Below are 23,481 nucleotides of genomic sequence, written 5' to 3'. Positions count from 1 at the left end.
ATTTTTTTTTCTCAATAGGTAATTTTATTTAAAATAGTATGTTACAATGTTTCAACCTACATGATGTTTTTTTTATAACTCTGGTTAGTTTAACCTTCACACATTTCAGTTATAAAACTATTGTATCCCGATATTATTGTTAATTTATGCCATTATCTAGGCTACATGAAATAATGCACACCTGTTTATCTCCTTCACGTATGCATTATATCTTTTGTCATACAAAGTCCCTTCCTAAACCCACCACAGCAAAGGCCTTGTTTCAATCCCCTCGATTTAGCAGAAAAATAAATTAACGTTTTCAGTCAGAAAAGCTACAAAGACTCTGTCAGTACTACACATAAGCAGTAAAATTTACAGATGAAGCGCAGAACACAGACAAATAGCCGTTAAACTTGTCAGTAATCGTCCCAACACACCAATTTTGGGGAAAAGACTCAAAACATTAATAATACTTTCAAGGTGGGCCAAAGGTTAAGGAAACACTCAGTGGAAGGATAAGAGTTAGTGTCTTAAGTTTTAAACTGAAGAGTTATGATGATCTTAAATGGTTGCAGTTCAAGTTAATGACAAAAAAAATAATCATCCATGTTATAAATACATTCTGGTACATTCATATTCTTTTTTTCCTCGGCACATTGACACAAAATAAGAAACACTGACCAAACAATTAAGATTTTAGCGCTGGTGAACATTACGTGGTGGAACACTTTTGACATTTTCCAAACAAAACAAAAAGTGTCGCACCTGTACTCCTGACGAAAGGACAAATTACACAAAAACTGTAAAGCACACAAGCCTAACTTTTTTTCTTCATTCACATTGATAAACTGGCTGAATTAATCAAACACGGAAATAATCAGGACTGAAGACAAATTAAGTTTTTGTAAATACGCTTAGACCACAGATGCTACTGTGCTGCTGTAATAGGAGCCTTTACTCTAACCAGAGAGCAATCTGATGTACACACACTCACACACACACACACACACACAATATACAAACTCACTTATTGATCAAGGTATCGTAGCCAAGGTGGCTAAAGCATTTGGATGAGGATAAGCTCATTTATCACAGTATTGTGCTGGAATGGAATGGTGAAAGATTCTGACTTGCATTAAACATGCATGTCTGTTAAGAAAACGTTAAGCGGTGTCTTGTCCTGTGACGAGGGGGCCAACTAAAGTCCTTTATGGTATATCTTTTTGGCTATACCAATTTTTTAAGATCATGTTTTCTACTATGTATTAAAAGAAGGAAGAAAAAATAGCTAATGTAGACCACTACAAAAAACTGGCTGTTATTTTAGCACACCGTGGCGAATTTGTACATGAATTTTGGACTAGTTGCCTTTTGCTGCCTTAGTTCTTATTCTCAAAAACATATGAGAGAGGAAACACTGTTAAGATGCTTCTGAGATCACAATATTCTCAGTCTGTCTCTTGTTTTTCCCCTTCAGATCTTGTCAGCAGGTACGACGTGGTGCTATTGTCTCTCTATGAGGGAAGCCTCTGCAGTATTGAACAATAAATAACACAAAAACAAACTCAGACGAGGACTCGATGATGTTCCCTCTGAGGCCAACAAATAAACTGAACAGAAATAAACTATCCTGAGCGCAGCTACTTATGTGTTTGATGCTGGGGCCCCCTACAGGTCGCTTGTGCGAACTACACTTAACCTTAAAGGGATAGTGCACCCAAAAATGAAAATTCTGTCATCATTTGCTCACCCTCAAGTTGTTCCAAACCTCTGCCGAACACAAAAGAAGATATTTTGAAGAATGTCTGTAACCAAACAGTTGATGGTGCCTATTGACTTCCATAGTATGGAAGTATATTTTCCACACTATGGAAGTAACCAACTGTTTGGTTACCCATATTCTTCAAAATATCTTCTTTTGTGTTCAGGTTTGGAACAACTTGAGGGTGAGCAAATGATGACAGAAATTTCATTTTTGGGTTAACTATCCTCTTAATATCTGTCCATATACACTCCTGTCCTTAATTTCCCACACACACATCCCATGTCACTGTTCCCACAGACTTGTTTACTCCTCATTTAATTGAAATAAAATGAAAACGAGCTAATTTTAGTCAGCAATACTGGGAAAATCAAGCAATAATGCCATCACAATATTATTTTAGAGAGATCCCACACTAATTGTTTGTATGGTGACCTTGCTACACAATTTAATTGATTTTTTTTGTTAAGGCATGACTTTCCCCTCCCATATATATAGTTTTGTCAAACAATTGTGATAGCGGCTGCCATTCCAAATCACAAAGTGGTCATTTTGTTACTACGCTGCCCTGATAACAGTGCCGATACAGCTTTACCTTAGCTAATGCTCTCCAAAATCCAGCCAGTAGACTTAAAGAAGAGCTTATCTCCTAAACCACTGGCGTGGAAGATCTTTAGATCTCGTCCTATGTGGTATTTTACATGTACTTATGCAAGTTCAAAGTATCTATTGATGAAATGACAGCAGAACCCATTGGTGCTCTTGATCTGGGGTGAAACATCCCCGCAGTGTCTGCTTCGCCACGATAATGGCATTCTGCGTTGCCGTGGTTGCCATATGGAAAGCTCTGCATCTGAAAGGCACACTTTTGTCTCCGTGGAAACATGGTTGGTATGGTGTCGCTGGGGTGTTGCCATGGTAACATCTTCATTATGGTGGTCTGCTCAAGTGTGATGATCCAGCGCAATTTATGCTGTTTCACAGGGGGTCTAGAGAGGGGTTTTAGGAAGTGGCAATCTCGCCCCCTAGGTGGCGCCATCCCTTCTGTTGCTCCAGTGGCGAGAGGTAATCTGCAATACACAAGTGTTTCATTAGCTTTACTAAACATTTAAAGGGCACCTATTATGCAAAATTCACTTTTACATGGTGTTTGGACATAAATGTGTGTTGGCAGTGTGCACACAATCACCCTATAAAGATAAAAATCCACCCACTCTTCATTTTTGAATCATAAGCAGTGTCTTAGAACAAGCCGTTTGCAGATTCAGGGTAAACTGACGTCACTTTGCACAGGCCCCGCCCACGACTGCTGACGGACTCTGCTGTGTTAGCATAGAGCCCGCCCTGAGCGAGTTGTACACAGTCCGCCATTTTCTCCAGGCCAGAGCAGCTGTAGCGACAACAATGTCTCTTAAGTGATTGAGGTGTTTTGATGTTGGATGTAAGAGTGGAAGATGCAGGGGATTCATTTTGTTTTTGAAGAGAATGCGTATATTGTTTAGTTTACTATTTATTTACTGTTAGTTGTAACAAGTGTTTCTGTGTAATTTGCGGTGTATGTTGATAATTCAAGAGAGAGTGAGTTTATAGATAAGACTTTAATGCGTACTTCTTACACTGTTTTATTCAGCTCTTATGCTGCGTTCACACCGAACGCGTCTGGGGCGTCAAATTCGCGTCAGACGCGTCTAGTTGGACGCTTGAACATTTTGAAGTCAGACGCTTCAGTCGCGCGTCTAAACAAAGTGTGTTCAGACGCGAATTTGCGTCATGGGAGGGGCTTCCATCTCTTTCTGCACAGATCCTCTGAATAAACACATCATCTTGTCAGTTGGAAACCAGTAGCAGCAGTTTAACTCGGTTATGCCGGCCGGCTTTTGCTAGCTAGCAGGTGGGCTAGTATCAACGGCTAAAATCATTCAAAGCGTTTTACAACTAACCAGATTGTCCGATTTCTTCGCTTATCCTCTTCCAGGCAAGGTCCTTTTTATTCCTGTCTCGATAAAAATATGATGACACATCATAGAGCTCAGGGTGGCCACACACAGCGACTATTATCTTTTTTCTGGTCTCCACCACTGATCATGTCATAAACACGTTACTACCAAAGCAGAGTCCCTGATTGGTTAACGTGGCGCGAATTTTCGCCAAAGTTCAGATTTTTCAACTCTGGCGTCTAGGGCGTCAGACGCTCAATTTGCGCTTCAGGCGCGTGGCGTGAACGCTCAATTCGCACCGCACCATTCGCACGTCAACGGCCGATTCGCGCTGCAGGACATCTAGACGCGCGTTTCCATTGACTTAACATGTAAATCAGACGCCCCAGACGCGTTCGGTGTGAACGCAGCTGTGATTTTCTAGAGTGAAAACGGACGCTTTATCTTTTGTGTGATGTACTAGAAACTTCATAAAACTCATCAGTAAAGTTTTGGCCATCACAGGCTTGTACTAATAGTGGATAAAAGCCAGATGACAACACAAGTTATAACCGTAATTAAACTAAACTATACCTGTTCTATCTCCATGCAGCATTTATTCCCTAGCTCTGTAGGCATCACTGTCCGACTCCGGTTCGAACTGAACACAGCTGCCGACAGTTTCAGACATTTTCAGTGCTTGAGACTGTCCTGTTTGTTTGTTGCATGAGCTCTTGAAGCCCCGCCCTCTTCTTGAAAGGGGGCCGGGAGCAGCAGATCATTTACATTTAAAGGGACACACAAAAACAATGTGTTTTTGCTCACCCCCGAAAAGTGGCAATTTTAACATGCTATAAAAAATTATCTGTGGGGTATTTTGAGCTGAAACTTCACATACACACTCTAGGGACATCAGAGACTTATTTTACATCTTGTAAAAAGGGGCATGATTTAAATTCTTCCCTGATTTGACAGCACAATAAATATATCAAAGGTACATAATTTTTCTACAATTTTAAATGATCTATTATTAACATACACACACACACACATATATAATTTATACATTGGAATAAATATATACATTTTATAATTTTTAAATGATAAAAATGTATTAACTTAGATTAAAATCAAATATTATAATTTATATATTATACATTATAATATTTATAAATGAATATTAAAATGAATAAATAAAATTAATTTGATAAAATGAATTCAGTACAGAAAAATACAAAAAAGCTATTGTATTATTTTAAATATTTACTTTGCAAGAGCACAGAAATGTCTGAATATATTATTTGCTCAACAAATAAAATATTCAGTAATAAAAAGCACATTTGCTGGAGTATTTCCAATCTATGCTAGCCTACGGTGCATTGGAATCAATGTTTCCTGAAATTTGTTTTACATAATAAAAGGAATACATTTCCATTATTTGATCTTTCGAGAAGGTGCAGGGTTCATTTTATGCACTGATGGCTAAAATGAGCATCGCATGCATGACATGTGACTTTGTACTCATACTTGAATATAAGTGTGGTACGTATGAACCAGTATTTCAGGTTTCTGTGAGTATAGCAATCACATGAGTATGCTTGAAAAAATCCCATTAACCTGAGCGTGATAAAATGAGGGCAAAAGGTTCTCTTACCATTATTACTACAGTTCTTATTGCCTTTGTCTGAGGCCTCCTCTTCAACCTTTAACATATCAGAGAGAAACTCATTAACAAATGACAAGAAAGGTAAAGAAACTAAAACAGAAATCTGTGTAAGTTCTTAATACCTCTTTCCTCCATTTGAGCTCACAGAAAATCCTCTCAAAGCATTCGTGCATGTAGTTAAACTGGAGAAGGGAACACAAGCACACACATCCAAGGCTTATTTCTGTTCAAAATGTTCTGCGAAACATAATTCAGCAAGTAAATAATGAAGCAATAATTTTCGTTTTTGGGTGACTTACATAAGGAGTGAATATTTTGACCCAGCGAGGTTTCTTTTCTCCCCGCACATACTCGAAGCAGAAGGCCATACCCTCCTCATCTGTGTCCCATCTTTGCATCTCTGACCATTCGAACAAAATCACCTGATTCTGGGAGTCAGAGATAAAGTGTTACAATGGGCAAACAAATCAAACATGTTCTCATAAAGCCAATTCACAATGCACCAACGTGAACAATCACCAGATTACTGTTATGTCACTTCTCAAACAATTTTCGACCTGACAAGCGCTGATTCAGCATGTTTAATTAGAGAAAACAAGATGCCGACAGGAGTAACACATTGAACCTGCAAAACCCCACAAAGTGTCTGTTGCCGTCTGTCGGTGTGGTGTGAAAGCAAATTAAAGGGTTAGTTCACCCAAAAATGAAATTTCTGTCATTAATTACTCACCCTCCTGTTGTTCCAAACCTGCAAGAACTTAATTTAAGATATTTTTGATGAAATCCAAGAGGTTAAGTAGTTGATACAGTGCAGCGCTCGCGTGTTTACGCTCCTGCATCAGCATCACATACATGTGTTGTGTGCTCACGTGAACAGTGACGGCCAATACTAAACTCGGAAGCGCTCCACTGCGTCAACTGCGTAGGAGACTGACATGGGAGAGAAGAAATTGTTGAATAAAGTTTTTTTTTTCCCTATATTCAGTGGTTGAACCACTGTAGTCACATGGACTATTTTAACAATGTCTTTGCTACTTTTCTGGACCTTGAATGATGGTAATTACGTTTCTTTCTGTGGAGGATAAAAAAAAACCTCTCGGGTTTCATCAAAAATATCTTAATTTGTGTTCTGAAGATAAACAAAGGTCTTACGGGTGAGTACTTGGTGACAGAAATTTCATTTTTGGGTGAACTAACCCTTTAAGCCACCTATGCCTTAAAATGATGTCTGTAGATTCTGAGCATCATTCACCCACCTCAAGAGTGCCGTCCTCTGTGCAGGCATGTAGTTTGAAATGCTTCATGCTGACGGCAGTGATCACATGACCTTTCCGCCGTGAGTCACATGCACAGTGAGGAAAAGTCACCTCGTTATATCCCTCACATGAGCGCAAAAGACTCAGATACTGCAAAAGAAGGAAAACAAATGTTTATTTTGTGTTGAAACAAAATGTCTTTACATATTATTAATAGATTTTGCTTTGTGACAAAAAAGGTAAAGTGTCCAGGTTACATTTCACCCCAAAATCAAGAGAAAGAAGAAAAAAAAAATTATACAATGAAGACTATTTTTGAACCAATAACATTTTTGTATCGTACCCAGTGTTGTAAAAAAAATAAAAAAAAAAAAAAATATATATATATATATATATATATATATATATATATATATATATATATATATATATATATATATATATATATATATTTCATTAATTGAAACAAAACTCAAATGCAATATAAATATTAGATGAAAAACTTTAAATGAAAATTTAAAATGTTGCCTTGGCAGTTTAATTTGAAATACTAAAATGACTAAATCACTAAAATAACACTTTGTGCCATATATTTATTTTTGCCTTACAGTAATAAGAATTTGTAATATAATGGAAATGTATTGAAAATTAAATGAAAAATACATTTTTCAGTGCAAAAAAAAAAAAAAAAAAAAAAGCTTGATTGTGTTATTAAAATAATTTCTTTTTATTTGATTTTGAGGTGAAATGTGACCTGGACATGTTATTGACAGGGTTCCAATGAAAAGATAAATAACATTCAAATGCAACATTATTTAAAAAGTCTGTTTTGCATTCAGTGACAGATAAAGTATGAGAGACCGTTGTCATCTTTTTCTGTTCTGCTAGTTTTTGCAGCTGGTACGCTTTATCCTCTGCTTTAATGAATCCCTTCTTCACATCATCCTGTGCCTGAAGAAAAGAGACCACAACACAGAATATAAGAAAGACTGATATGATTAATGAGGTTAAGCTGCAAGTCAAGGATTTGCTTTGGAGGCATCTGACTTCAGCTATAGACCGTATCTAGCCCCGCCCCTTTCCAGTGTTGCGTTCGTCGTGTTCGTCTTCCGGTTTGTATTTCCATACCATGAAGGTAAGATCTTACGGATTTATGAATGAACCACTCATTTTAAAATCTTCCCGTTCCACTGATATTTGTAATGAACATTACATTACATCAAACATTACAATTCTCATTATAACTTTCATTAACTCTACAAGTAAATCCACTTCACCAGCTAATTACTCTTCAACAGCGATGCCACAGACAGAGCTACCACAAAAACAGAAGTTCAAACAAAAAAATTGCAGAATAAAATGCAAATTAAAACTAAACAAGCATGTGTGGTATTAGATGACGCATTAACCTGACACCTCGCTAGCTGTTCAAAGTCCATTTGCGTGGTTTATGGTCTGCATTTACTGCAATGTGTGAAGTGTTCATATTTATTGGTTTTGTGTACACGAGTCCATCATAATGACCGTGTTACAGCTCTGGGGACACTATATATTACTTAATCCGCAATAAAGGAGAGAAGTGACAATAACCCGGACTGACCTGATGAAAGCAGTAGTGCAGGGCCAGTGGGCTGTCCCGCAGCAGTTCCTCTTCCTGTGTGCTGAAGAGCCACTTGCGCACCGTGAGACACGTCCCGGGGACAGCTGACGTGTAGTTCTGAACATACAGCTTGTGCGGAAACTCATTAGGAGCCAATTTGCGCACTTTAGGAAGAAATGGTACAAGCGACAACACAGAAAAAAGGGCAAGAGAGAGATTTTCAGTAAATATTGTAAGCAGTTTAGCATTTTAAATTGACTGTAATTCATTAGATAACATTAGATATATTTAAATGAGGAAGAGAATAAATATTGTAATATACACACTGAAAATCTTGATATCTGCCATAGGCACCCTACCATTCAAAGTTTAGGGTCAAGTAACATTTTTTTAAATAAATGAATTGTTTTATTCAGCAATTAAACTGAAAGTGAAGACATTTATAATGTTGGGGGAAAAAATCTATTTCAAATAAATGCTTTTCTTACTAAAAAATACTAGCATATTGTCTGCTTATTAGTACTTATAAAGCACATATTAATGCCTTATTCTGAATGACCATGTTCTACATCCCTTAATCCTACTCAATACATACCTAAACTTAACCACTACAACAACTACCATACTAAATATTAATAAGCAGTAAATTAGGAGTTTATTGCAAAATTCGTAGTTAATAGTGAATATGTGTTCCTCAAACTAAAGTGTGACCAAACATTCTTCTAAAATGTATGCAAGAAGGGTTTTTCGAATGATTTACACAGAAATCTGTTCCGTTCATGTTTCATTAACAAGGCGCAATGTCCTTATTAGCTCAGTAGCACCTTATCGGAGCTTGCCAGCTGGGGCAAAACATTGTTCATTTGATTAAGAAGAGATCACGAAGCGGCAGTTTAATAGCTGTTAAAAAGAATCATAAGTGCAATTACTTTTGACTTCATAACAAGGTCATCTGCTTCCCTCAGTGAATATCTAAATTCTTTCTTCCTTCGTGTGAAAAACTGATTCAGAACACCAACACTTGAAGGAAAATGGAGCGATTACTCACCAAATGAGTGGTTAATAACTTCGAAGAGAGCAAAGTAACTGGCCATGATGCTGTCCATCCCAACCTTCACGACAAGAGCCTGAAAAAGGGAAAGTGATACTTAGGATGAGCTTCTGTTGAGGTCATGGTATTTGAAGGTCATATGGTATTTGTTGAGGTCATTTATATTTAAAGGGGTCATTCCATTATTTTTTTTATTTTAAAATGGTCCTTGAAGTTCACCTATAATGTTAATAAAGTATTTTTTGCATGTAAAACAAAAAAAAACAATTATATATTTGCAGAAAAAAATATTTTTAACCCTGATTCTGGCCCTCTGTCTGAAATAATCTGTTTTTAAGGGGCAGCTTGAAGCAGTGCATGCTGGTTAGAAATTGTCCAACTTGAGGCATCACTGTGACGTATGGCATCAAAGTATCGCAAGAGTGATTTGAGAGCAGACAGCTGACTCAGCCAGCACGGCTTCTCCAGAGCGGCTGTACAAGCTCTGATGACGTCACAGATGTTTCATGATTGGCCGGATTCACCAATGGCAGCGATGCCGTGTGTTTTGTGTTTATTCTGACACCTTCAATTCTGCGAATGCTCACAAATCCATGTTTATATATATATATATATATATATATATATATATATATATATATATATATATATATATATATATATATATATATATATATATATATATATATATATATATATATATATATATATATATATATATATATATATATATATATATATATATATATATATATATATTATATATTATATATATATATATATATATATTATATATATATATATATATATATATATATTTATATATATATATTATATATATATATATATATATATATATATATATATATATATATATATATATATATATATATATATATATATACATCCTTTTAAATGAACATTTTTTTGTCAGGCTCCTATGTTTAGGTTCAGTAATTTCACTTTAATGGCAATGAAAAGGTTGTTAGTCAGTTATTGAAATGTCTTATTTTCAAAAATGTCACTTTAGTCAATTCATTAGTGTTTAACAAATTTGAATGTCTTTTGCAGCAAGTCCATGTGTGCTTCCCCCCCCCCCACAAAAACCTCTAAGTAAAAAGTACATTTCTGCCAGTTTTTCAGCACCCAAAGGAACACTGTTGTGTTTACTTGCTACTCAGGAAATCCTGTCATTGCCACTGTAACGATGGACAAAACATGAATAAAACTTGCAGCTCTGCAATTGAAAGCCAGCTCATACACACACACCGTCATTCATCTTGAAATCATATGATTCGATTTGCGTCTTCCGATTGGTTCTTCTGTGGACTTAGAGGCTTTTGCTGACAAAGGGAAGTGTAATATATATATCACAGTATCTCACAGAAGTGAGTACACCCCTCACATTTTTGTAAATATTTTATTCTATCTTTTCATGTGACAACACTGAAGAAATTACACTTTGCTACAATGTAAAGTAGTGAGTGTACAGCTTGTATAACAGTGTAAATTTGCTGTCCCCTCAAAATAACTTAACACACAGCCATGAATGTCTAAACCGCTGGCCACAAAAGTGAGTACACCCCTTAGTGAAAATGTCCAAATTGGGCACAATTAGCCATCTTCTCTCCACGGTGTCATGTGACTTGTTAGTGTTACAAGGTCTCAGGTGTGAATGGGGAGCAGGTGTGTTAAATGTGGTGTTATTGCTCTCAATATCTCATACTGGTCACTGGAAGTTCAACATGGCACCTCATGGCAAAGAACTCTCTAAGAATCTGAAAAAAATAATTGTTGCTCTACATAAAGATGGCGTAGGCTATAAGAAGATTGCCAAGACCCTGAATCTGAGCTGCAGCACAGTCGCCAAGACCATACAGCGGTTTAACAGGACAGGTTCCACTCAGAACAGGCCTCGCCATGGTCGACCAAAGAAGTTGAGTGCACGTGCTCAGCGTCATATCCAGAGGTTGTGTTTGGGAAATAGACGTATGAGTGCTGCCAGCATTGCTGCAGAGGTTGAAGGGGTGGGGGGTCAGCCTGTCAGTGCTCAGACCATACGCCGCACACTGCATCAAATTGGTTTGCATGACTGTCATCCCAGAAGGAAGCCTCTTCTAAAGATGATGCACAAGAAAGCCCGCAAACAGTTTGCTGAAGACAAGCAGACTAAGGACATGGATTACTGGAACCATGTCCTGTGGTCTGATGAGACCAAGATAAACTTATTTGGTTCAGATGGTGTCAAGCGTGTAACCAGGTGAGGAGTACAAAGACAAGTGTGTCTTGCCTACAGTCAAGCATGGTGGTGGGAGTGTCATGATCTGGGGCTGCATGAGTGCTGCCGGCACTGGGGAGCTATAGTTCATTGAGGGAACCATGAATGCCAAACATGTACTGTGACATACTGAAGCAGAGCATGATCCTCTCCCTTCGGAGACTGGGCCGCAGGTCAGTATTCCAACATGATAACGACCCCAAACACACCTCCAAGATGACCACTGCCTTGCTAAAGAAGCTGAGGGTAAAGGCGATGGACTGGCCAAGCATGTCTCCAGACCTAAACCCTATTGAGCATCTGTGGGGCATCCTCAAACGGAAGGTGGAGGAGTGCAAGGTCTATAACATCCACCAGCTCCATGATGTCGTCAAGTGGAAGTGGAAGAGGACTCCAGTGGCAACCTGTGAAGCTCTGGTGAACTACATGCCCAAGAGGGTTAAGGCAGTGCTGGAAAATAATTGTGGCCACACAAAATATTGACACTTTGGGCCCAATTTGGACTTAGGGGTATACTCACTTTTGTGGCCAGCGGTTTAGACATTAATGGCTGTGTGTTAAGTTATTTTGAGGGGACAGCAAATTTACACTGTTATACAAGCTGTACACTCACTACTTTAAATTGTAGCAAAGTGTAATTTCTTCAGTGTTGTCCCATGAAAAGATATAATAAAATATTTACAAAAAATGTGAGGGGTGTACTCACTTCTGTGAGATCCTGTATATGTATATAGGGCCTATGGTGCGATGATGTATAACTATTCGTTGATATCTTGCTCTGGAGGCAGACATATGCAAATGTATTTGCACATATGATGTCATAGATCCCACAATATTCAAACAAGCTTTTTTTGGAGTTTGATTAAATTAATGCTTCTGTTTATAATGAAGCTATGAAACTTGCAGGATGTTTTAATGGAACAAAACCTCTAATATGTCAAAAGATCAAGAAAAATTTGATTTCTCATTTCATGAACCCTTTAAACAGTCAGACTGTGTTAGATGAACAAATGACTTTTTACCTGGTAAACCTGGTCAGTGGTGCTATTCTTTCGGACTCTTACTGAAGCTGTAGTTTTATCAGGCAGCGCTATTCGTAACTCGACATCCGTTATGCCGTTGTGGTTCTTTAAAATGAAACACATGTTCAACATTGTCGCTGAGCAAAACCACTTTCATGCAGATCTAAACAGTGTTTGCACACACACATACCTCATTTGATTCAGACAGGAATTCCTGCATAATGTCACTCTCACCTATGATCCGCACTGAGCAAACTAAAAAGAGAAAAAAAGAGAAAGAAGTCAAGAGAGAGAGACAGAGAGGGAGGAAATGTATGTATCTGCAGGTCAGCAGAAGTGCATATCATATCTCATGAATCTTTGACAAACACTTTGTGAACAAGTATACAAAACCACTTCCATGGTGGCTTACTGCAAAGATGACAATACAAAAATAAACCTAAACAAATAAATATAAATCATCTGTAATAAAAATAAATTAATGTGTAATAAGAACAAATCAATAAAATCAAGACTGCTTGACTAAAAAGGGTGTTCAGGTCACATTTTACCACATAATCAAAAGAAAAAGTGTTTATAACCATTAAAGGTGCCCTAGAACATTCTTTCACAAGATGTAATATAAGTCTAAGGTGTCCCCTGAATGTGTCTGAAGTTTCAGTTCAAAATACCCCAAAGATTTTTTTTTAATTAATTTTTTTAACTGCCTATTTTGGGGCATCATTAACTATGCACCGATTCAGGCTGCGGCCCCTTTAAATCGCAGGCTCTCGACTATAAAACAGTGCATAAACAAAGTTCACACAGCTAATATAACCCTCAAATGGATCTTTACAAAATGTTCATCATGCATGCTGCATGCATGCTTCGGATCATGTGAGTATAGTATTTATTTGGATTGTTTACATTTGATTCTGAATGAGTTTGATAGTGCTCCGTGGCTAAAGCTAACATTACACACTGTTGGAGAGATTTATAAAGAATTAAGTTGTGTTTATGAATTATACAGACTGCAAGTGTTTAAAAATGAAAATAGCGACGGCTCTCTTGTCTCCGTGAATACAGTAATAAACGATGGTAACTTTAACCACATTTAACAGTACATTAGCAACATGCTAACGAAACATTTAGAAAGACAATTTACAAATATCACTACAAATATCATGTAATCATGGATCATGTCAGTTGTTATTGCTCCATCTGCCATTTTTCACTATTGTTCTTGCTTGCTTACCTAGTCTGATGATTCAGCTGTGCACAGATCCAGACGCTAATACTGGCTTGTTTAATGCCTTGAACATGGGATGGCATATGCAAATATTGGGGGCGTACATATTAATGATCCCGACAGTTACGTAACAGTCAGTGCTATGTTGAGATTCGCCAGGACACAGGACACATCGTAAGAAAGGCTGCATCACTTGAATTTATTTTACTTCATTGTAATAAAAAAATAACACACAAAAATAAAAGGCGAGAGGACTCACCTCTCTCTAGGTATTCCTCCAATCCCCTCCTGCGAGCGTCCAGCTGTTGTTCGGACAGAGAAAAGGGCCACTTCCCTGGCAGCTTCGGGAAAGTGTAGTTGGAAAACTCTCTCTTCAGGTTCTGATGAAGTATTGCGAACTCCCGATAACGCTTTGAACACATCTGTCTTCCCGACATGTACACGTTATACACCTAAGACAGGAGAAAAACAAAGATTATTAGCACTAAACAGCCCAAAAGTAAAAAGCCTTCATTCTTTCTACGCAACTCACCACAAACTTCTCTGAGTGCTGTTCCACATGTTTGTATGTGGGGACTGAAATGGGGACGGCCTGCTTGTCACTGTAGTCGTAATTGGGCTGCACCGCACCTTCTTCGCCAGCATCAAGTCCGTCTCCTTCCTGTGGTGGGACGGAGAGCACGGTCAACACCAGCTCCCTCTCTCCGGCCCTGATCAGATCCACCACCTGCTTGTGCGTCGCCCCCTCCACGCTCACCCCGTTACTGAAAGAGAGAAGGAAAAAAGTGGGTCATGTCACAGGGGTGAAATATTAAGATGGATTTGGGGTCGGTTAATCTTTTTTACTGCTTTTGAAGGTCTCTCATACTCACCAAGGCTGCATATTTAAAAATACAGTAAAAACAGTGAAATACTAGTACAATTTAAAATAAATTGTTTTAATATATTTTAAATAAAATTTTTAAAAAATCATACAAACCCCACACTTTTTGAATGGAACTGTATGTCTAGATATTCAAAAGCTCATTAGGCATTGAGAGAAAACTCATTTGATCACATAGGGCAAAAATCGGCTTTATTTTAGACATTTAATGGGATAATTCACCCAAAAATGAAGATTATCCCATGATTTCCTCACCCTCAAGCCATACTAGGTGTATATGACTATCTTCTTTCAGACGAACACAATCTGAGATATATTTAACACTACTATTATAAAGCTTGGTAGAACCAGGATATTTCTAAATACATTTCAGATTGCGTTCGTCTGAAAGAAGATAGTCATATACACCTAGGATGGCTTGAGGGCGAGTAAATCATGGGATATTTTTCATTTTTTGGGTGAACTATCCCTTTAACTGTGATTTGCATACAAATCAACCCCTTAACATGCAGTTTTAACTGGACATCTGCATTAAGCATTTAGATCTTCAATAATAAAACAAAACATTGTTTCTTCAGCATTAAAGCAAAGATTACTCTCTTTAAACTAGTGTGATAAGCCATTTTACAATTTACGGAACTGAAACCCTAATCTACTAAACAAAGGATTACATTGCATGAAGGGAACTGCTGATGTCTTTTTCAAAACACCTCTGGTTATTAAATTTTTTTGTTGTTGTTGTTTTTTTTGCAGCTGGTTTACAGGGTTTTTCAGCTAATACAGATTGAGGGTCACCAGGATCTCTCCATTTAGTTATGAATTATTGTTTGCTTATGCACATGATCCCACCAACAATAACACAGATAACACATGCCACCTGCCCATCACTTATTACCACCATCACTAATTCATAAACCAGGTGACAGATGGAGGAAGACCATAATGGGGAGGTATATTTCATGACAGCATACAAAAATGAGGGTAGACAAAGATGACAGACCAGCTTTCTACACTATACTTTCACTTTAAATATAAAAATTTAAATCAGAAAAATGTGATACTTGTATTTTCAATCACTAGAAATATTAACAGGGATTATTATAAGGTCCCTTAATTTAGGATGTCCCAACTGCCCATACCCAAATCTATGCCAGTGATCATACTTTAATCCAATTCAATATAAAAATCACATGCTCAAACATGCTGAACAATGAGTTTGGAACAGGAACAAACTGTTGTGTAACATGATATTCACATGACTGCAATGATTCCCTGATACTTCCTCATTTCAGACTGGAAGTACTGTTAAAAATCTAAAGAGACCGTATTGATTTTCTTTTCCTTAAACATATTCATGTTTATATTATTGAACTGAAGACAGGGACGATGCGCACCAAAGACTGTAAATGGAAAACAACTCAGCCTTGGTTTGTGTGAACCCACTCCTTCTTCCTCAAAGGAGTTCCTCAGGAAACCAGCCTTGGGCTAATGAAACCTTTTACGTACTAGGATTATTTCAAAAAGGAAAAAAAAAAGGTCATGTCAAAGCATTACAAAAACAATCTGGAAAGTTCCAGTTCCCAATTATTCATCAAAAATGACCAGAAACTTCTGTAAAAGGATCCAGATACAACACTAAACACGTGAGATATAATACATAACATTCACATTGATTAACACAGTAACAACTAGGGTTGTCACAGTACCAACATTTCAGTAGTCAGTACCAATACCAGTAAAGTTTCACAGGTTCTTGGCACCAATTTCGGTACAAGAGCAAAAACTGCTGAATTAAGTACTTCTAAATATTTTGTCCCATTTTGTCTCGTCCGTTGGTTATCACTGTCAATCATCACCCATTTAAATACAGTTGTCAATCCAGAAACTGTACAATGAATCTCTTATTAACATTGTGTTTACACTTTGTTAGTTATAATGAAAGGATTTGCGAGCATGTGGCTCATATTGAACAAAAACAAACCTTGAGCATTTACAGTGGTGATAAGTGGATTCTGAATAATTTACTGACTAGCACCTCTGATAGGCCATTGAGTTCAAGTGCTCAACAGATATGATTGGGATCGGCTACAATGCTCAACACATAAAACATGCTGTAAATAGAAACCTTTGATGGTCAGAGTACTCATGTACCTGGTACTCATGCTGCTGGTACTGCAGAAATGCTGGAACCATCAACTTTTGTTTTTTAGTACCAAGTAGGTAGTACCAGTACATTCGACAACCCTAATAACCACAAATCTTGAAACAAAACAAAAAAATATGTATTTTCAAAGCTGATTTGTTTGAAATTGCTATTTTGTAGCATTGCCCAACAACTGTCCTTAAAAAAAAAACATACTAACCGAAATATTTACCATGTTCCTAAAGACGTTCCTCAAGAATTTTCAGTGAATTACTTACATATTTACGTAAATACGTTCATGTCAGGTGAACAATTGAAATGCGTTTTAAATAATCTTGTTAAAGTAAACTTGACCGAGGCTAAGTGAGTAACAACCTTCATGTCCCTAATAACCTTTTGCATTTCCTTCCTTTCAGGGAGGGGTAGCCTAAATGTTTTCATGACATTTTCAATGAATGTTACATGACAACACGGGATAAAATTAGCAAATCCAAACACATTACTGAATCAGATCTTGGTCATTGTGAGTAACTGAAGATTTAAAGAGAACAATGAGCGATAAAAAAAAACTATAGAGGAGTTTAGCATCATTTTTATTTAAAAGAGTCCTATCACTAACGTGCAATAGCCTACATTAATGATTTCTTTGTTTACATACACATGCCCTCGGTTTATCTAATACACACAATTTAGATGACCTCGCTACAATTCAGACAAAAAGTGTTTGAGAAAAGTGGTTTGAGTGAAACCAACAACAGCACACCACCATTTTTTTTGACTAGAACTAACATTATGAAGAACTGCTCCACATTGTAAATCCTTATTCAACTTCTGATTTTCCCATGAGATAAAACTGTGACCCCAATACGTCTCATTTTTATAATGCTGATCGTGTTACCTGTGACACTGCCAAATGACTAATGACTATGACCAGTGGCGCGGCGCTATACATACATAATGTAGCTTATGAATTAACATGCAAAGGATATCTGTAAAATATTCACTGAAGGAGGAAGATACTTTCTAATAATAAACGGAGGAAATCCAAGAGCACCTTGGTGCTCGGGCCCTAAAAACTGTTGCTCACTGCAGTAAATTATACCAGTAAATACAAATACTATACTAAATTTCCAATTAATCTACCAATATTTTGAAAATAGTATTATTAGCATCGGCTAATTAATAAGATCGTCTTTCTGCCTAAAGTCAAAATTTACAGACAGCCTTGTCAATAGTACACATTTTCAAATATTCTCTGGTGAAGTTTGAGAGTAAATATTATGTGGTTGACATCTTTTTTAGTTGCAAATGCAAAGAACTAGAATGCACAGCGGCCAACATAATAGTGTTTATATATATGTGATATAAGCTAATACATCTTTTAAGGCAATTAAGGCAACTGACATGTAGTAGGAATATACATTATTGTTCAAAAGTTTGGGTTTGGTAAGATTTTTTTTTTTAAAAAAGAAATGTATACTTTTAAGGCCACATTAATTTGTTCAAAAGTGACAGTAAATAAAGACATTTATAATATTAACACAAGATTTATATTTCAAATAAATGCTGTTCTTTCAAACTTGCTATTTATCAAAGAATCCTGAAAAAAGATTTTGTATTACAGTTTCCACAAAAGCATTAAGCAGCACAACTGTTTTCAACATTGATAATAGTATAAGAAATGTTGGGCATCAAATCAGCATTTCCGAAGGATCATGTGACACTTAAGTCTGGAGTACTGATGCTGAAAATTTAGCATTATGCCATCACAAAAATAAATTAGTTCAAAACATAATAAAATAGAAAAGTTATTTTCACAATATTACATTTTTTACTACATTTTTGATCAAATAAATGCAGTTTTGGTGAGCGTGTGACTTTCTTTTTCGTACCTACGGAAACAGTAGTCTATATGATGAAATTAAACCAGTACTTACACAACATTCACTAATGTTTGCACTGTTAAACAGCAAAGTGGACATCTCAAAATGGCCAAATATATGCATATATATCACTGTACACACACACAAGAGATATATATTATAATCTTATTTGCTATTATGTGGTCATTATCGGCCAAAAATAGCTATAAATATCGGTATTGGCCATTTTAAAAATAGTCAATCATTTGCATTTCAGGCCAGGACATTACTAACACTCAGATCAAGCACAGTTTAGGATGCTAACATGTCAAGAACTACATTTATCAGCTGCATCTACGATAAGAGATCAATATGACAGCATGTGATCGTGTAACTGTCATGCATCAACAAGTCACCGAGTGATAGACTCTTCTGGATTTCTATGACACATAAGCATAAACTGGCTATAGCATACACGAATTATTGAATACACCAAACCGATGACCCTGTTGCACAACAACCGTTCTGCGTTTGAGAACTTCCAGTACTTGTTATCTGCTCAAGCCTTACATAATAATGATCTGTTTATTGCATTACCAGGGATGTGTTGGCATGCACGGCCACGAAAGCTTAATCAAGTCCACGGAACCTTGTGCTAATGTGTAAAAATAACGCCAAGCCACCAGTGACTGTGTGTCAAACAGACTGACAGCAGAGCAAAGCTGATTTCCAAGCTAAAATGAGAAATAAAGTGGAAAATAAAAGACTTACACCTCTAGTATTCGGTCTCCTTTCACGATACCGGCCCGGTCCGCCGCACCGCCGGGTAGCACGGCGCTGACATGCTGGAGAGGAGCGTACAGCTCCCCGTTAATGCTCCGCAGCTGGCCGCCTTCACTCACTTGACCGCGGACGTTGAATCCGTATCCCGATTCTGACTTTATGATTCGAACCACCCGCGGACCTGAAGTCACCAAGGTCGGGGTTTGACTACCAGAACCGACCATCCCCGATCCGTTAACGCGGGGCGCTGTGGGTAGCAGTGACGGAGGAGCGGGCCGAGCAGTCTCATCTCCTTCGTTTTCCGCCATCTTTAATTCGTTTTTTCACCCCCTCTCCTCCCGGAGGCCTTCAAAACAACAAGCCAGAAATACGCGTGACCCGCCCAACCATCACAAGACTTCTTTCACTTTCACAGACTGTGCCCAGTGTCTTTGGAGGAGGCCGGAGGGCCTCTGTGGATATTGTCAAGTTTGTTTTGGTGGATTATATAAGAGGATATCCTGACCTGTAACAGTACGTTTACAAGGCACAGCTGAAAGACAGTTGCATGGAAGAGGCTGCAATCACTAGGGTTTTTACCATAGCAAATAATAAAAAGTTTGACATGATAATAGAGGCTAGAATATTACCAGGGCAAGTTCATAAAATAACATTTCTATAATAGGCTATTTTTTATACAGCTGTTGTGTAAACAATTGAACTCAATAAAACCACTCAGACATTCTGACAAGAGTCAACTTTCAGATTCAGACTTTGTTTTCAGATTTTATTTTTTATTTGTTCAAGAATATTTTTCTTATGTTGGGGCAAGATTTAATATTTTTCATTTTCGTTATTGTTTTACTTTTTTTCTGTATATATGTTGTAACAACATATACACTAGCAGGTCAAATCAGAAATTTTCTTTGGAAACAACTAGCCCTAGTCTTCTCTATACTTTATGCCCATTCATACATTAATAAGAATAAGTGGTGTATTTATATGGCAATGTATGTATGATTTGACATAATGCAACAAATAAATTACATACATTTTGACAAAACATACATTTGGATAAAACAACAGTGCCCAAACTATTACAATCATCTACTGAGTTGATTGCTAGAGCGACATCTAGTGTATTTGTTTCTATGCATGTCTGAAAAGCGTATGCCAATGAATGTAGTATGGAGCTTGTGCAAGTCTTTCCTGCCCTCTTGTGGCATTTCCAACGCTCTGCGTAAGTAAACATGACTGTGATAACATGGCAATGCGGTGCACCAATGAAAACAACCAGCAAGCAGAAGACCTTATCATGCAGATTTGTCTTGTGCCAGTGGAGAAGGCTTAACTTTTTAATCCCCTTTATTTATCTTTATTATAATTGTCACCAGTGTGGTTGCAAACAAGCATGAAGATGAAGGGAATTTTCTAGAATCTATATATTTACAAAATCAAAATACAGGATGTCACAAGAGAAAAGCTAACCACACGTAAAAGGCAAACATAAACGGGAACTGACCAAGAGTAACTCAAACACAAAAAAAGAAGAAACTACCAGGTTAACAATCAAATATCACTGAGTAACCATAGCAATTAAGTAAGGAACAGGAGCTAAACACAAGAAGGAAGCACAACTAAATAAAACACAAACTTTACAGTACAGTTTTAGTGCTGGATAGGGACCTGAAGGAGCTGGTAGAGGGAGATACAAAAGAGGCAGATGATGGAGGGTGGAGCCAGAGTGAAGACCCAGAGCAGAACCAGGACGAAGGCCATGGCGGAACCGATGGAGGGAGGAGCCAGGATGGAGCCAGGTGGAGTCTGACCAACTGAGGTTGAGTCGGGAGGGGTAAAGATCCAGGCAGAGCCGAGGAGTTGAAGACTCTGGGTGACACCTGGAGGGCCAATGCGGAGCCGCAGGCTCATAGGACCAAGGTGGAGATGGAGGCTCAGCAGCCCGGGGCGGAGCCTGTTGGAGTGAGGACAATGGCACCACCTGATGGAAGGAGGAGCCCGGCGGAGCAAGAGGGGTGGAGGGTCAAGGCATAGCCAGAGACCCGGATGTCCGAGGTGAAGCCTTAGCGACGATGGACCAAGGTGGAGCCAAGGGAGCGTGGAGACAAGGTGGAGTCGATGGCTCCCTGAAGTTGACCTAGGTGGTCGACACACCAGGGCGGAGCTGGATACCTGAAAGCCCAAGGCAAATCTGAGTAGCTGGGTGGAGCCACTGAAGTGGAAGCCGAGGGGCTGAAGAGAGCCAGCGGAGGTTAGGCAGAGGAACTGAATGCCGTTGTCAGAGAAGGATGGAGTGGGAGGCTGGGCGGGACCAGCGGCAATGAAGAAGACTTGAAGCTGGGACAAGCGGCATCCTTAAACTCCCCTCGTGAACTATCATCAGGCAGGGGAATTCGTTTTTTGATTTGAGAATTTAGATCGGGCCAGGAAAAAGAAATAAGTGCACTGTTGTGGTAATGTGTTTGATTTGCAAGGTCCAGAAACTCACTAGCATGGTCCTCAAGGGTAGGATCATCTTGGGTGAGGAGAAGGAGATGAACAGCTGGCAGATCCATATCATTTTTCTTCTTTATTGTTTGTTTTGAGGGTCAGTTCTTATGTCACTGGTGTGGTTGCAAACAAGCACAAAGATGAAGGGAATATTCCATCCAGAATCTATGTATAGTCTTTATTTACAAAATCAAAACACAGGATATCACAGGAGAAAAGCTAACCACACATAAACACAAACGAATAGAACCAACCAAGAGTAATCCAAACACAGGAGTATACACGATCCAAACAAAGGAAATAAGGGAACAGAAACTAAAAAAAAAACACAAACATAACTGTTACAATTATAGTGGTGGTAGTAGTAGTATTAATAGTTTTAATAGTATATTATGTAATATTATATATTATGTATACTAATGCTAAACTGACCACGAGGAAGCCACAAAATTACAGGTTTCTTTAAATATAAGCAATAAATAGTTTTTGGAGTTTTACTTGCTGTGACTAATGACAAAGTGTCCTGTAAATAAAGAAGGAAAGAATCTGAAAATTTGTATTAATCTTATGTGAAATTATGACCCCAAAATGTCTATAACTTGCAGAAATATGGATTCACTCTTAAAAATAAAGGTTCCAAAACAAGGTTTTCACATTGAAGAACCATTTTTGTTTCCCCAAAGAACCTTCCAGTGAACAGTTCTTAGAATAACCTTTTATTTCTTATAAGAACTTTTTTTAATAACCTAAAGAACGCTTTTCCAAGAACCTTTTATGGAATGGAAAGGTTTCATGTGTGTTGGATGTATATTGAGGTATAAAACATTCATTGTGCCTTAAAGTCGGCATGAAATCAAAATTGACCTCATTTACTTTGTTAGTGCATATTACTAGTCTTGCGGTGAGCAATTAATCTGTGCAAGTTAATACACAGAAAAAAAATTATTTGTCGTAGTAATCTTTAATCAAAATCTGAAAAGTTACTTCCGGTCTGGAATGGCGTTCCTTCTCTGATGACGTCAGTTTGACAGTTTGGGTTGAAAATGCTTAAAACACTCCCCTCCAACCGTTAGTCTGCTATGAGCGAGAGATGGAGAGGAGGAGCGCTGAAGTAAAACCCTGCCCTCTATTCAATATTGCGTTTCACTTGGAAATACATCACAACACTGGAGAAAAGTCGTTTGCAACTTCTGGTTCACTGGGACTTAAAAGGGGTTGTTCACCCAAAAATGAAAATTCTGTCATCATTTACTCACCCTCAAGTTGTTCCAAACCTGTGTAAATTTCTTTGTTCTGCTGAACACAAAGGAAGATATTTGGAAGAATGTCAGTAACCAAGCAGATCTCGTCCCCCATTAAAAAGGTACGGAGCCCCTAAAGGGACATAGTGGTGGAAAAAAATGAGATGAAAGAAAAAATAATGTCAAATGTTTTGCGTTCCTGGAACGCAAAAGCATTGACAAATAATTTTCCCACCATCTCATAATTTTCCTTCACCATGTCCCTTTAGGGGCTCCATACGTAATACAAAATGTTACATTCTAATTGAGTTATAACTTCTA

The 23,481-nt window shown here is 37.7% G+C and overlaps 1 protein-coding gene across 1 annotated transcript; it reads right to left on the bottom strand.

The window, feature by feature from the left end:
* Position 1: 1 nt before the first annotated feature.
* Positions 2-19,916, bottom strand: snx27a (sorting nexin 27a). Its single transcript, XM_048202549.1, has 13 exons — positions 19,421-19,916; positions 14,294-14,525; positions 14,021-14,213; positions 12,724-12,788; positions 12,534-12,638; positions 9,231-9,309; positions 8,183-8,346; positions 7,444-7,533; positions 6,583-6,732; positions 5,626-5,754; positions 5,449-5,508; positions 5,315-5,363; positions 2-2,814 (listed from the first exon to the last, which is right to left on the bottom strand). Exons 1-13 carry the CDS (start codon positions 19,738-19,740, stop codon positions 2,747-2,749), a joined length of 1,704 nt encoding a protein of 567 aa, XP_048058506.1. The 5' UTR covers positions 19,741-19,916; the 3' UTR covers positions 2-2,746.
* Between the last annotated feature and the right edge of the window lie 3,565 nt (positions 19,917-23,481).

Source organism: Megalobrama amblycephala, linkage group LG9 (genome assembly GCF_018812025.1).
Source record: "Megalobrama amblycephala isolate DHTTF-2021 linkage group LG9, ASM1881202v1, whole genome shotgun sequence".
NCBI classification, from domain to species: domain Eukaryota; kingdom Metazoa; phylum Chordata; class Actinopteri; order Cypriniformes; family Xenocyprididae; genus Megalobrama; species Megalobrama amblycephala.
This window is presented reverse-complemented; position numbering and strand designations above follow the sequence as displayed.